The 16283-nt window shown below is 34.0% G+C and overlaps 1 protein-coding gene across 1 annotated transcript in view; it reads left to right on the plus strand.

The window, feature by feature from the left end:
- Window positions 1-16283, plus strand: part of LOC120329353 (sushi, von Willebrand factor type A, EGF and pentraxin domain-containing protein 1-like) — a 40875-nt gene that overhangs the window by 1299 nt on the left and 23293 nt on the right. The window contains exons 2-21 of the mRNA XM_078109889.1: window positions 1799-1883; window positions 2143-2226; window positions 2527-2717; window positions 3029-3205; window positions 3459-3690; window positions 4279-4494; window positions 4945-5244; window positions 5991-6182; window positions 6314-6446; window positions 6771-6871; window positions 7234-7374; window positions 8265-8447; window positions 8969-9163; window positions 9893-10098; window positions 10396-10565; window positions 10961-11099; window positions 12699-13000; window positions 13592-13831; window positions 14460-14697; window positions 15365-15575. Coding sequence (XP_077966015.1) covers window positions 1799-1883; window positions 2143-2226; window positions 2527-2717; window positions 3029-3205; window positions 3459-3690; window positions 4279-4494; window positions 4945-5244; window positions 5991-6182; window positions 6314-6446; window positions 6771-6871; window positions 7234-7374; window positions 8265-8447; window positions 8969-9163; window positions 9893-10098; window positions 10396-10565; window positions 10961-11099; window positions 12699-13000; window positions 13592-13831; window positions 14460-14697; window positions 15365-15575 — 3736 coding nt within the window. The remainder of the gene's footprint in view (window positions 1-1798; window positions 1884-2142; window positions 2227-2526; window positions 2718-3028; window positions 3206-3458; window positions 3691-4278; window positions 4495-4944; window positions 5245-5990; window positions 6183-6313; window positions 6447-6770; window positions 6872-7233; window positions 7375-8264; window positions 8448-8968; window positions 9164-9892; window positions 10099-10395; window positions 10566-10960; window positions 11100-12698; window positions 13001-13591; window positions 13832-14459; window positions 14698-15364; window positions 15576-16283) is intronic.

Below are 16283 nucleotides of genomic sequence, written 5' to 3' on the forward strand. Positions count from 1 at the left end.
CATTCTGTTGCGTAAAATATTCAATCCATTACAACTACGAGATTCTAAAATATCTTTATATATTAATTTAATGTGTCCAGCATAGCTCGCGGTTGCTTCTTCTTACGTCAAAAAAAAACATTACTTTTCGGTTCACGGCAATCTGTGACCTAAAAGTACGAGATAAACTGCCTGATGTATTTAATTTTAATATGTATTTTTGCAATCTTGCCAACTCGTTATCGCCGTTAGAAAAATCTCAAATAATTATATAAAATCCTGTTAAGTGTAGAGAACAATTCATTTCATACAATGAATATACATATAAAGTTTAGCAGTAAATTAAAAATACATATTCATCGCCGCGATTATACCACCTGTTAAAAGAGTCGACTTTTACAACAAATAATATAACAACGAATATATATTTTTCTGTTGTGCAAAGTGATGAATTCGTGACCGACACGGGCATATTTAAAATGTCTTGCTCTTATTAATTTAATTGTCTTCAATTTATCCTGCGGTTGCGTGGACAAAATATAATCCCCACAACTCTTATATACCGTTGCAAACCGCGGCCATAAAAATGAAAACGTGAGGTAAACTGTCCGATTAAATATTGTTTTTATCCGTATATTGCGAATTCGGCAAATATTTAGATGCACTTAATATTTAGATGTTAACAGTGACTCCGCTCGATCGAAATGCTCAAGAGTAAAATATCTCAGAGTAAAATTTATTTCATTACAATAAAATTGATTGAATATACTTTAGATTAATTATATTATATACATCCTCACAACCAGGGAAAAAGTCGCGTTTCAAACCTTGTATCGTGTTAACACGAAAATATTCGACGGCAATTTAAAGTAATGGATAATCAGGCAAATCCCGCCCTCAACTAGTGACGATATGTTTCTAAACGCCGACCAAACATAAAGTGTGCCAGAGGCACACGAAACTTTGCGATTTTCATTCCCTAGAAAAGCGTTTTTTAAATTTTCGCGCTTTTCAATCAAAAAGCTGCGTTGTCTTTAGAAACTCGCCGCCGATGAACGTATTTACCAGATTCACAATTCCGTGTGCATACAAAAATAAAATGAATGTTATCGTTATCGTGGAACAAATTTGTGGAAAATTTTCGTTTTAGAGAAAATAACACAGTCGTAAAGGTGTTTACGGGCCTAAAAAACACGTTACGCTGATGAGTGATGAAAACAATCACGCGCAAGTTTCTATCGAGAATGTTTTCATTCAACGAAAACGTCTTGAAAGCGGCGTCGAAAATGTGTGACGTCACACAAATATCCGATATTCTTATGAACGTGAATTCCGATATTCGAATGATGAGATATTCGAATACATTCGAATACTTTATTCGAATTGGCCATCCCTGCCTGTAGGTGCCATCACACAGACGTATGTAAACAGGCCTCAAAGCTTGCAGTGGTAACGTTAACTATAACTCAGAGTCTTAGACTGATTTTTCAATCACCAAGTTTTCACTAACATTTCCGAATAAATTTCAATTAGATCGATCATTATTTGCTCCTCTGCCCAAAATATGACAACACTCAAAACACGTTATGTCATAATTTTTCAACAAATTGTACTTTGTAGCTAACTAACTGGAGACATCAGAGATATAAAAAAACACTCGCATCACATAGTTTGAAGTAACGTTACTTCATGAGTCATTTTTTCAATTGCCCAACTTATTATCAAATAGGCCAATTCACTTTCAAACTCTCGATCTGGGTGCTACTGTTAGGAAAATATATATGTAACATTTCCTTTAAAATACAATCCAATTATACAGCTCGATGCCGAAGCAATACAGATAGAGGAGAAAACAGAAGATGAGCCCACTGGTGAAGAAGAAGAGCCAGCAGATGGGGATAAAGGTGCAATAATTCGCTTTTCCGCATTTATCACTTTTTAGCACTTCCAAGAGTCATCCTCATAAGAGAATCGTATTCGTCTTGAAATTAATAAGCCATTTCTCTACTCAATCGATAGTGGTTGGTGATCTAGGATTCTAGGTGGATAGCCCTGCATTTTGCTAGATTTTCTTTTGGAGATGATGTGTTTTCTCAATTTTTATATTGAAAACTATGAATAAACTTTTTGTTTCTTTGTCAATACTATTTCTTATGATTTTAGAGGAGACAACTAAAGATATTCTCATGGAATATGCACCTTGGTTACTTGCAGCTGGAATTGGATTTTTACTTCTTATTATAGCAGGTTATATGAAATGACTATGTTCAAATTTTCCATTTTATTCTACCTTTCTATTTATAAACATGTTTCTATGAATCCTTTTCAATGAGCCATACGTAAATAACATAATCGAATTTAGAGTTTTATATTTATTATTGCTTATAAATGCTCCAGTACTATTATATCTGTAGTTTTGTCTGTGTCTTAAAGTAGAAGCTGTTGTCTTGTTTATTGGTTGTAAGTCCTATATGAATTTGCCATGTGTAATCCACAAATATGCTCTGCACTGGTTTTTACTTACTTACCGTAAATGCTTGTTTTTAGTTGCTTTGCTGGCGAGTGCAGGGGCTGGACCTTTTGTATTTCCTTACAATCCACAATATTTCAATGTACCTCATTACCAAGGCTCAATGCGTGTTCTCTCAGTTGATGATCAACCTTTGAAATACATTAACGACATGAGATATATAGGAAGCAGAGTTTCAACTAGTCTTCGATACAAAATTGAACCAAAAGTATGGATTAAATTGTGCATTTAGTTAGGGTTTGTCTGAAGACTCTGAACACTTTTTTTTTTTTAATTTAAGATTCCTTTAATATTCAATTATTTTTTATTTTGACATGATTAATAATTTGAGCATTCTGTTCATTCAAGGTTGAAATTTTGATTAAATTTGAATAACACTTATTATGATTTTCATTTTGTAAATTATTCCCAAAATTTAGGAGTGACATCAAATTACCTTGGGTTGCAAGCACAGTTAATTTAGAGAAGTGCTAAATTTTATTTACTATTCCAAAATTTTATACATACCGATTTTCGCAGTTGAAGTACATTTACTCAAATGCTAGTATGGAGGCAGAAAATGTTGTTGTTATATCGTTTAAATATGGTGGTGCGGGTGAGACATCAGAGACTCAGGAAGGTCGTTCCATACTTGGCAGATCAACAGAGGATGGAGAAGAAGATAAGGGAAAGAAAGCAATTGTCGTCAGACATTGGGTATGTTTACCTGCAAAAAAACTTCAAAATTCTAATTTCACTTTTCGAATTGACTCTTTAAGTTGTTTTCCTACATCTACAAGATACCCAAAGTGGAGAAGCTTATTAAACATTGATGGATTGTTGAATTTGCAAATCTGGCATAATACTTTACAGAAATGTAAGGATTGAAAATACCTTTAAATTAAGGTTAACTTAGTTGCCATGCCATCAAATTATAACTGTTGGAGCCTTTCACTTTTTCATACTTTAGATCTATCTGAAAGAGAATACCACTCTCTCTGATGAAGAATTAACGGCAAATGTAGTTGCAGCCCTCGATAAGGTCAAGGGTATTGAAGTTGATAAAACTTCTGTGGCATTGAAATCTTTGAAAAATATGACAAGACTTGAAGCTATTCAAGCATTAACTCAAGCTGGATTCTTTAAGCATGGACTCAAAGGACTTGATCTTGGTCTACTAGATATCTTTGGAATTGGACTAGGTATGATTGAAATCTTTCTTCAACTATGCCTAATGAATTTCAGTCATATAATCTTATTACCATCCAACTTTCTTCTATTTAATTGCAATTACAAATGTAATAATAATTAACATGAACTCGGATGAATATAATGGTGTTGTAGGTTGTACAAGTGGTGTGTTCGTGCATAGTTTAGCATAAAGTTCTACACAATGTAGGAACAAACCACTCTTGTCCACTTTTTCAAGCGTAGACACACATTCTGGAATCATTTTATTAATAACAAGACAAAACCTTTTTAAAGATTGATAAGATAATCTTAATAATACAGGAACCTAAGGAATGCTATTCTAACTCTAAGGTTTGAAAAATTTAGCAGAATTTTATGCACACATAATCCAACAATATTCTGACGCTATTGCATATTCTAACTTCGTGATCTTTCTGTTATAAATTTCAGACTTCACAGCTTTAATCTGGAATAGATATATATTTAAACTTTTTATTTATTTTTTGGTCACATATATGAAGCAGTTTATAGTATTTTCAAAATAGCGATAGAATTAAATATACTGTCTTTTATATAAATCTATCTTTTTATTAATTTAGATATACAGACAGAAGGGGAAGAAGAAGGACTTTGCAAATCACTTTTACGTCCGAGCCATGGAAGTGTATCTCCCCAACAATGTACTGCTTCTATTAATACTTATGTTCAGATGACTTGCAAATTTGACTGTGATGATGGATATGAACTTGTCGGCTCACCAAAACGAGTCTGCCTCACTTCTGGTCTATGGAGTGGAGAGAGTGTTAGATGCCAAAGTATGTTTTGATAAATCTACTTTGTATGAAAAATATCTATTTGGTTTTAAATTTCAATCATGAACGAATTGTTTTGGCTGTGTCTATCAAATTAAAATGGTGTAATGGTGGTATGTGAATATTATTATTCAAATGATTAATTGCAACACCATTGTGCCACTGTTTTTCCTGTGCTGATGTCAAAAGTTTAATCGCTATGATGCATGATCATGTTTGAGGAATTGCTCCATTTGTCATCGTTGCCAACTTGTCAGTTAGAAATTCACCTTCCACATATATCATGTTCAAGGAATATTATATGGGTTTTGTCAATCCATGGTTCATTATACAGCCGTGCACAACTTATTCTACCAAATTTGGCATCTCTGCTTATATCAGTCAATTGAAGTCTTACAACCATAATATCACTGTTGATGTTGACCATTATTTCTTAATTCTATTTTTGCACAGAGAAATGTCAACCATTGAAGTTACAGTCTATTGGACACATGGAACCTCGTACATGCTTGCATGATATTGTATCGTCGGGACAAATGTGTTTTGCCGAATGTCCTTCAAATTCACACCGAATGTTTTTTCCACCTACTAGTTCATCCTCACTTGAGGTTAAAGAAAAAGACATGTGGCCACCATTAGATTATGATAAACCACAGGATACAGCAGAATACAATCCTTTTGATGATGTTAAAAGCTATTTCCGTGAGTGTGGTGCAGATGGACGATGGACTGGCAGGGACGCTTCTTGCAAAGGTATGGGTTATTCTGTGCTTTTAATATTTTTTTATAATAAACTTGAGCTTTATATGAGGTTTGGTTTAAAATTTGAGCAGTCATCAAAACAATTCATCCAAGATTTAATCATACATTTTTCTCATTCCAGAGTAGTTTGAAGTTTATCATTTGCTGATAATCTTAGTGTTATATATAACTTTTAAAGCCATTCAAAGTCATTACAGTTCCCATTTTTCTGTTTGTATTCATGATTAGCCAAATAATTTGACTGAATCAAAAAGTTATTCACAATAATAAACAATTTCATTGAATACTATTTGCTGATATTTTTGTTGGTTGCATAAAAAGTTGCTATATATTTTATTGTTTTAAGCCCCATATTATTTAGTGATTGGCAATTTTCAACCAAAGACTGCTTTTTTCCTTCGTAATGACCATTTTTTGCAGAGGGATATGTCAGAAGCATCCTAGTTTCAAGAATGCTTAAAAAGCCTTATTTATCTTTTAGAATAATAATTTGTTGATGAATTCAAGCTGGTCACTTTATTCAATATGTGTATTTACTTACATGATAGCAGGTCCTTACATATAGTTAGATATCAGTGGCACTTGCACAGAGCCTTCTTTTGAGCATACAGTGCGAGTGGGTCATACTGTATGCTCGTCACATTGAATTCTACATGAGATATTGATTTATAGTAGTCTTTTCAGTATTTTATATATGTGTCCTTTTTCTTATTTATTGACATGTTCATATTTTCTAGCTGTGTGTCCAAGAATAAATCCTCCTCCAAATGGTGGTGTATATCCAGAACATTGTCTTGTTGATACAGTAGAAGGTGAATCATGTACAATAAAGTGCGATACTGGTTATGGGCTCATTGGAGGAGGAAGTTCAAAGGTCATTACTTGTGATGTATCAGGGAAATGGACAAGAGAAATTCCAGTTTGTGAAAGTGAGTTATTCCTAATAATATTTAGTGTTTCAAAATTCTAAAATTAATTTACCCATGTTTTGTTAGCAGGTTTTGGTCATTTGGCCACACTCTGATTCATTTGTTCAAATTTTTTTTTCTCTTCATCGTAGGATTATGTCCTGTACTCACTGCAAGTTCAAATATGATTATAACACCGAAAATATGTTTGGCATCCCCGCATGAAAGTACAAGTTGCAAATATGAATGTGAAGCAGGCTATTTACTTTCTGGGAGCGAGGAAAGGTATGACCTCAGACTGCTTTATATATATATATATACTAACAAAAATGGTTCACAATTTGGATTTTTTGAAGAAGGATTCAGTATTTTTTGAACCCTGTGAGGTATTATTTGTGATTGAGTTTTCAAGTATAATTCTAAATGGAAAACATACCTACAGTTGCCCTACTCACTCACACATGTATAACAGATGCACTGTTTGGAAAGCCTACATACAGATGAACATGCTTAACTTATTGGTCTTAGGCGATAAGATCTGATTTTTTACTTTGATGGACTTGAACAGAGTACAATTTGTGGTGAAGTTTTACAAAATCTCATTTTCAGAATATGTCGGAATGGAGTGTGGGTGAATTCAGAGCCAACCTGTGTTGCTGCTTGTGATTCGATTAATTATCCAGATAATGGATTTTTACTATCTCCTTCGGGTAAGTAGATGAGGTCTAATGAGTAATATAGTATAATTTTTATAATGAGTATTACACCCTGGATAAGATGGTGGACATGGGGTTTGAGCCTGAGATCTTTTACCTACATTGACAACCGAGTTGAAGTCAATGCTTGAGCTACTAGCTAATCAAGCCCACAATTATCTATTCTCCAATATCCTCTAGTTATATATGGAAAGATATTGAAATAATTTCGCTTCAGTCTTTGAATCAAATTTGCGTTAAGAATTTCATATTCTTTCAAGAATAATATGACCTAATAAGCTTTCATCAGTTGGTAAATTATTGACTTGATTTTGGATATCATTCAACAATGGTAAATACGTTATGTTATATTAAAGGACCTTGCAGTGATAGATCATTTCCTGAAGGCACACAATGTTCTTTGCTTTGCGATTTTGGATATTATCCATCTCATAATTCAACTACTTGCACCTCCTCATCTGATTGGAGCGTAACCGAGACGGATCTAAAATGCATAAGTATGATTTTCGATAACCAAATTTCTAATTTCCTATTCGGATAAACTGTTTATACAATTACATAGATTCTGAAATAGTATTTTGTCTGAATATTGAAAATAAAACATGTGTGTATTTTTATTGAATAACAATAATCAATGTAATTTAATGTTTTGCATGTGACTTATTCAATATTGTTCAATTTTTTATCGCTGCTGCTTGCAATTATTTATTGACAATTTGGATTTTGTGAAACATCATTTTTGGCACAAAATATCGGAAATTTCAGGGGTTCTATAACAAATCAGAAAACCTCGTAACAAGCAATTTAAAAAAAAACACTCAAATTACTAATAATATTAACTTAAGTTAAAAACTGGTGTCTTACTTGGTTTTTCACCATACCCTCTTTCACTTCAATATTCTATCATTACCACGATAATCTAGGCCAGTGGTTTTTAACCAGGATTCTGATAGCACAGTCCAGGGGTTCCGCAAGTTTACATTCGAATCCGAGAGTCTATATTATTATTTTGTTCAAAATAATCAAATTTGCGGTCAAGTGTATAATAAAATCATATCAAAAATGCGTTTCACTAGTGTTTCAATAACGAATATAATCAATTTTTCATGGGTTCTCCAGCCCAGGGGTGGGCAAGGTTTTCGGACCGGGGGCCAAAAATTTTTTGCATCTAGACTGGCGGGCCATTCAAGTTATGAGGTAAAGGTTATAATTGAATTACTCAATGGGCCGTATTTGGCCCGCAGGCTGTAGTGTGCCCATGTCTGCTCTAGCCTCTTGAACGTTTTATCGGGGTTCTGCTTCACTTAATAGGCTGAAAAACACTGTTCTAGGCATACAAACGACAAACCTAATGCCACAAATTGCCATCTTATGTGTCTATGTTCAGAAACTTGTGAAGCGATTCCTCTAGATGAGTTTGGTACATGGTCATCACCATCTTGCCATTTAAATCATTATTCATCGCTTGGATTTTGCAATTTGACTTGTCACACTGGAACTGTTGTGGGAAAAGCTTCAATAACTTGTTCAGCAGATGGAGAATGGAGTGAATATCCTGGAAGATGTATTGGTATGTTGAATTAGTTTGTGATATTGTTATGTAAGTGTGCTGTAAATATGGAAAGACATAATAAAATTTCTATTATCACAAGATGGATGGATTTCCTATTGGGTCATCTGCAACACATAAATTTCAACTAATAAATGTATTTTATAGAAAATGAATTTAATAATGCATGAAAAAAATGAGATTTGTCTTGATTTTATTTTCATTTTTACACTGTCATAGTGAAGTATATTACCTTTTACATTCAATAATACATAATTTCACATTTTGTGAATTATACTTTATTGAATATTCCTGCTTGCAATTTTAATTTCTTCTGTTAGTATATTGTGTTAAAACAAGAACGGAACGACAGTTTGTTTAACCAAATTTAAGCAACATAAAATAGTGTAGATTTTACATTACAAATTTACCGAGTTTGTAGCAGTGTGAGAATATGAAATAGGTTCTGTTCATCTACTTATATTTCAAGCATTTTTGCATATCTGCTAATAAAAATCACTTCCACTTTTAATGTATCATAGAACACTGTCGTGCACTTTCTGCTCCATCTGGTGGATTAATGGAAAGCAAAACTTCTTGCAGTGATGGCACTGCAACTGTGAATACGACTTGTGAGTTCTCATGTGATGTCGGAAAAGGTCTAATCGGATCTAGAATATTGAAGTGTGAAACTGGCGGCCTTTGGTCTGATGGAGACGCAGAACCAACATGTCAAAGTAAGTGTTAGTTAGTTTAACACAACATTTACTGCACACTTTATATTGATTGTTGCACTGCAAAAGGTTGAAAACGACTAAATAACTAAATTGAAGTTTGAATTTAAAATAATCTCTACTATACTCCATTGCACATGTCCCAATTTAGGATATATTTGATATATATATGTTTAAAAATATTATTTCCGACTTTTTTTGGAATGATATATTTTTTGTTGGGGCTTCTCTGGATTCCAAGTTTGTATATTGTGGTAGATACTCATCGACAAGAGGATTGCTGTATTCTTTGTTACCGATGGGTGTTTCATGTTACTGCTGGTTGGTTATGAATTCCCCCATAATCCAGTCCATGCATCCGAAACGGCTGACTAGTTAAATATACCCATACTTGACATGGTCCTGTAACTAAATCAAATGCCTTACCTTTAGCCTTGCATACTCGACCAATATACTGAAGTCCTCATTTTTAATATTCAATAGAGCAGGACTTTCCAAACTTTTGGGCTCGAGCCCTACATATTCTCTGGGTTGGGACTTTTACTAGTTTTATTAAATGTGTTTCGAATCAAAAGTCTAAAAATGTACAATAGATATACAATTTGGTTGAAATTGGTGAAGTCTTCATGACCCCTAAAATTCGTTGCGCCGCCCCCTGTAAGGTCATGACCCCCCAGTTTGGGAAGCCCTGGAATAGATAGAGTATATTACACAATTTGTATTGGAATTCAGATGAACAGCAGTATATTATTGCACAATTTTGGGATGATCATTTTATATGCTTGAGTGTTACTAATGATGGAAAAGTACAGAAGATAGACAACATTGATGACTCATGTGAAGAAAAGAATGCCAGATGGGCAATCGATGAAGATAGAGTAATGAGTGGTTTTGCAAGAACTTGCTTGACTGCTAATGACTCTTCTACTCTCCTACATGTGGGTATACTTATAAATTGATGTAATTTAAAAAATTACAGAGCTATTGTTGACCACAAATTACAAGTGTTGCAAACCAATGTTATTTGGAATTGAGTTTTTTAAATAATCAATAATAGAATTCGATTCTATAGGATTAATATGAGGTTGCTTTGTTATATCTTGTGACTGTGGAGTCGAATTCGAAAAATTTTGATACTTTGGAAATGAAGTAGAAATTTGTGATTTTATACGATGAGAAAAAAAAAAAAAATAATTGAAGCATGAATTTCCTACATGCTATCTTTCTTTGTACAGCTGGAAGAATGTGATTCCTCAAACACAAATCAGAATTTTGGCACGGCATTTGGACATGCTATTGAATTAGTCAGTGGAAATAGATATTTAACTTCTGGATATAGAACTATTGATCAACCTCAATTAACAGATTTTCACAGAGGACTTGGAGACCCTACCTTACAATGGCAGTGAGTCTAACAAAACTAATTTCTATAGAAACTGAAGAATTTGGTATTCTAATAACAAAATTTAGTGCAACAATATCTGAAATATGAATAGACAATTTACTAATGTTATGTACACTGACTATCATCACCTTCTACTTGTAAAATACATTCAATATACTGTCCTGTTTTAATTTAATTTTAACAATGTAAAAGCATGTAAAAATCTCTGTATTTCTATAAAACGCTTGTCCAATGCAAAACTAAAATAAACTATGAATTTGGTTAATCTAAAATATAATTTAACATTAGATTAACCTAAATCCTTCAGACGTTAAGCATAAATAAACCTTGAGTTAAGTTTTTATCTTGAAAACATAAATAGAAACGTAATTCATGTACTTGTTATGATCTTTTAGATTTTATGATGCTGCGAGTGGACTTTCGTCAACAAGTGGTAGCTTGTATTCAATAAAAAATTCTGGCAAATGTAAGCCAGAATTGGCATCAGTACTTCAAGTCTCTGTCACACCTGCATCATGTAATTCTGGCCCTCAGGTTTGTGCTAATCTTCTCAGGCTGAAAACAAGTTGAATAAATATAGTTTCAGGAATCCGTGGCCTACTTCTATGTGTGCATAGCTCCACATGATAGAATTCGTTTCATAATCTTTTTTCTTCAAATTTTAACATTTTTGAATTTTAACCAAAATTATTGTTTGAACCATCGTGAAGTAGAATTATGTTAGAAAAAGCGGGATTTATATTAAATAGGTAATATTTATACAAAATTGTCTCAAATTTAAAAAAAAATAACAGTAACACAAGTCCTCAGTCATATCATGAAACCTTTTCCGAAAATCTAACCCAGCGGTTCCCAAACTATGGGTCGCGACCCACTGATAGGTCGCAAAAGAAATTTTAATGGGTCGTGAAAAGATGTGGAAAGCTTTGATTAATTATACTGGGTATTAGGATCGGTGCCGACTCGAATACGTAAATCTTCAAAAAAAAACAAAAGAATTAAATTGAATTTAAATTCTAATCTCTGAAAGTTTCCTTTTTACGATCTTCTCAGAGGAACAAAATTTGCTACATGAATAATGACCATGTGAATTTTTTACGCATAGCAGTTTTGTACACTGTACAGCACTTCTTACCGTGTTTCCCCGAAATACAGACAGGATTTAGATTTATTTTGAAGAATAACACTGGTTTTCTTTAGAAGAGGCCTTTTAGGTTCATTTATCAAAAATAAAATTACATTGTAGAAAATCACGAGATGAACATTATATAAAAACCGACATTCATTGTTTTTATTTGTATTTTCTATACAAAAATCAAGCGACAAATATCATAATTGTGATTGTGACATCACACAATCTTGAATAGTGGTGTGATCTTCACATTACCTCAGGTAATTGAACCTTTCCTCTCCCACACATTTTAAATTTATTTTATTGGTAGGGTTTAATTAAAATCATTTTAAAAATTCGAATTAGGTCTTATTTGCAAGCCAGGTCTTATTTTCAAGGAAAAACGATAGTTTTGCGATAATTAGCCATTGCTGTGTTATGTCAATTTGTTTCCTCAATGTTTTATTAATTTATTAAAGTTAAATGGGTCGCCATAGGCTGTCGTAATAAATAGTGGGTTGCAACTCTAAAAAGTTTGGGGGCTCCCGAAGTATGCGAACCAAGATGGCGGACATCGGAATGTAATATGTGTACTAGGTTAGGGTTAGGCCATAATTTTAGGTATAAATACTACGGGAGGCTCTTGGCTAGTCTTCGAACTAATAATAGGACTAAAATAAGGAAAATTGGAAAGAAATTATTGCCTAACCCTAACCTGTTACCCATGTTACGTTTCGATGTCCGCCATCTTGGTTCGCATACTTCGGGAGCACCAAAGTTTGGAAACCACTGATTTAACCAGTTAAAAAACAAATCCTGAAATAAAACAAAACGATTCTAATTAAACCTTGCACACTCAAGGATTATGGATTGATGATAAAATTAGGGCTGAAGCGCATTTCTTGTAACCTAGTCTGCGATTGGACATTTCAGAAGATAGCATTTTTTTATGCCTCGTAAATACATCAAATGTCTTGAAATTATGCATGCAACTATAAAACAGAATATATTATTGTTTTCAGAATGCTGGGACAACATGTACTCTGAGTTGTAGTGCTGGCTCTGCTCTCAGTGACAATTCACAAAGCACTGCTACATGTACGAGTGGTGTTTGGGATGTTGATGCCAGTTTACATTGTGCCAAGACCTCTCCCACTCAATGTTTTGCTCTTGCCACTGACCCATCTTGGGATATTACCATCACCCCTAGTGATTGTACGTCATCACAAAAAAATCCAGGAGAAAAATGTGAAATCGAATGCAAGAATTCTACAGCTAAGCATCTGGATGGACCATCATCTGTGATGTGTCTGGAAACTGGAAGGTATGGCCGTAAGTTTAAACAGTCTTTATGCTACAACGGTAGGCATGCTTTGCTCTTGTCCACCAACTCACACAGGTTATAATAAATTGGCAGATTGAACCAGAAAGATTCTGCATCTTCCTGAAATTGTCATTCTTTACATATCACTTCCAATTTGTACACAAGCTTATACAAGACAAGACCTCCTATTGCTCAGTTACGAAAATCCGATATATACCAATTTCAACCCTCAATAATTTTTCAAATAAATCTTTTTGCACAAAATGAAATTTTGGATTTATATTTTGCTTCCTATCTGTAATCACAATTTTCATTTTGACTTCTGAATCTGATTCTCCATGGTGAAGTACTATATGAACTATATTTTGTGATTTTGAATTGTTGTGTATCATTTTGCTATTCCAGATTTACGTCTTACTTAATTAACAAGTCCAATTACAACTAAGCTAGAATAAATAAAATTGAGAAGCAATTATATGGTGTAGAATCAGCAATACCATACAACGTTTTTTGGACACTAAGCGGATATGTGGATTGTATTGCTTAATTGTTGTTGTCATATGTTGCAGCATTGCTCTCTTGTTTTTTCAGATGGTCTTATCAATTTGCACCAGTGTGCAAACCACGATGTCCCAGGCTTACCCTACCAGAGAATTCCTATCTGATTACAACAGATGCTTTGAAATGTTTGGGTGCAAGTGGTATGATGTCTGAACCAGGCACCATATGCACCCTAGGATGTGAAACGGAATACCAGTTGGTTGGCCAATCTATATTAACTTGCACAGATGATGGAACATGGAGCAGTGAACCACCTAAATGTGAACAAATGTAAATTTTATTCTTCTCTCATAATTGTAATGGTTGAGTGTGGAGTGGGTAAAAATTTAAAACTGACATGGAATTCAAATAAGTCTTTCGAAGATGAAGTTTGGGTTGTGAAAAAATTTCCAACTTCAAGTTGGGAGATTTTTTACTGTAGACTACAACTTCCAGAAAAATAAAATTTGATGATGGAAGCCTTTATATACCGTTTGCACACTTTATATCATTATTTTCCAAACTGCTTAGTCAATTTGAGTTTCTATTAAAAGTTTTGACTTTTGAATATCACCTTCAAAAGCATGATTTAGAAAAATTCAAAATTTTAAATCTACCTTATATCCTCGCCTATAAACCCGGTTTACAACTCAAAAAAAGCTAAACTAACGGGGCCGCAATGAAAATTCCACTTCGCAATCGCACGCAAACGAAAGAAACATTATGCTAACTTAATTCCAACAGCTACAATCAAACCATGCTAAGATCTCATGATAAGAGCGTGTGCGCTTTTGACTTCAGAATTTTAAAAGGGTGACTATGGACCCAGCCTCTAATATCAATATATAGCCTACATACCAAATTCATGCCTGAAAATTTTGTTGGTTTCTAAAAAAATTTATCTTATATTTTCTCACAGGTGTCAGGATTTGAGTGGTATAGAACATTCTTCTTTAGTACATTGTACTAAATCCAAAATTCATGACAAATATCCAAGCGGTGTTTATTGTGAAATTGTATGTGACCAAGGATACCATCTTGGTTTATCATCTGCGGGTGTATCATGCCAAGCTGATGGTTCATGGATTTTTATGGGTATGGGAACTATGGAGTGTCAGGAGAAATGTCCAACTATTGTTGAGAAAGATGGACTTGTGGTAAGATTTGTTGATTTTAATTTGTTTTGACTTCTTTTAACGTTACCAATCATGACTGAAGTGTTACTATAAATTGTTCTGAAAAATTATTTTTGTTGTATACAGAGACCCCAAAAAAGGAACCCAGTCCATTTAGAACATTTTGTATGGGTTCCGATTTTTAGGTCACCCTGCAGTTGCAAAAAATTCTCCTCCAACCAATCAATGTTAAATTTTCGGTACTCAGAGATGCAAAAAATTTTTGTGTAATATTTTTTTTTTTTTCTGTAATTCAGTGCCTGATTAAATTTTCCTTATTTTATAATTCATCGACACTAATTTTTTTTGCAATTCTTTTAACATTGAGTAGCAGTTTTCCTGATATTGCGGTGGTCATTTTAATAATTTGACCTTCTTTTATTTGAGCATTTTCTCTTTTTTTTTTATATCCGAAGATGCTGTATTGATCACTGATGGATAGTTTTGAATATTCAATTTTACAAACCAAATTTTTTACTGATAGTGAAAGTGATTACAATCTTTGTTGAAGGTTGTTCTGGTCGATTTGAATCGCTCTCGATCATCTTTTTTTCCCTGCCTTTTGCTGTGTCAATCACAGACAAAACGTGACTGAAGCATCAAATGAATGAAAAAAACTCGCAACCTGCTAAATTTGTATATTTTATAGGTAAGTCCAGTCATGTGTGCTTTGGAAGCAGCCGTTGTGGGAACAGAATGTACATTCTCTTGCCAAGGAGCTGGTTATGGACTTGAATATTCTTTTGATGAAGATGTTGAACGTGGTATTGGCTCTGTAAAAAGGACTTGCATGGAAGACAAGTCGTGGTCAGGCCCAGTAGTTACCTGCAGTAAGAGATGTCCTGCATTACCAAAAATAGGTCAGTCTGATTAGATATTGTTTTCAAATTATATGTTTGCATGTCAAAGTTCAAGCTGTAGTGAGTAATCAATGAATCAATGAAGGTATCAATGAATTATGCTTCTAATAAAAATTTAGAACATTTCTTACCATTATTTATGATTATTATTAATTGCTATTCATCTTTTCAATACTTTATGATGGAGGAAATTGCTATTATGAATTTCTCAAAATTCAAGGGGAACACTTTTTATTCCGCAATACTCGACCGCCTCCATGTTGCTTGTCTGTGATATTTTCAGCAAAAACGATGCTTTCAGGCCTTATCATACCGAAGAGACATCTTCCATATATTTGAGCATTGTTCACTTGTCTTATTTCAGTTCTTTTTTAGTGCACCAGTATTGTCAAGATATATTTTGACACTAACGGCGCGGCGGTGTGGCTCAACAGGCTAAGCGTTAGGAATACGCTCGCCACCACACCTCTAATTACTCTGCGTGGGTTCGCAGGTTCGAATCCCATGCAGGGATGGTTATGTGCGAGAGGATTGCTGGACTCCTCGCCGTCGTTGGGTGGTTCACGTAACTGCTGGTCGGTTACGACTCCCTCCACCACCAAGTCCATGCTTCCGAAAACAAACAATACGGTAAAACTAATCTCATACCTGACTTGAAATGGTAACCGGACGAGAGGCCGTGGTTCGCCATATGGATAAGCCGTCTTA

This window comes from Styela clava, chromosome 1 (assembly GCF_964204865.1).
Source record: "Styela clava chromosome 1, kaStyClav1.hap1.2, whole genome shotgun sequence".
Classification (NCBI taxonomy): Eukaryota; Metazoa; Chordata; class Ascidiacea; order Stolidobranchia; family Styelidae; genus Styela; species Styela clava.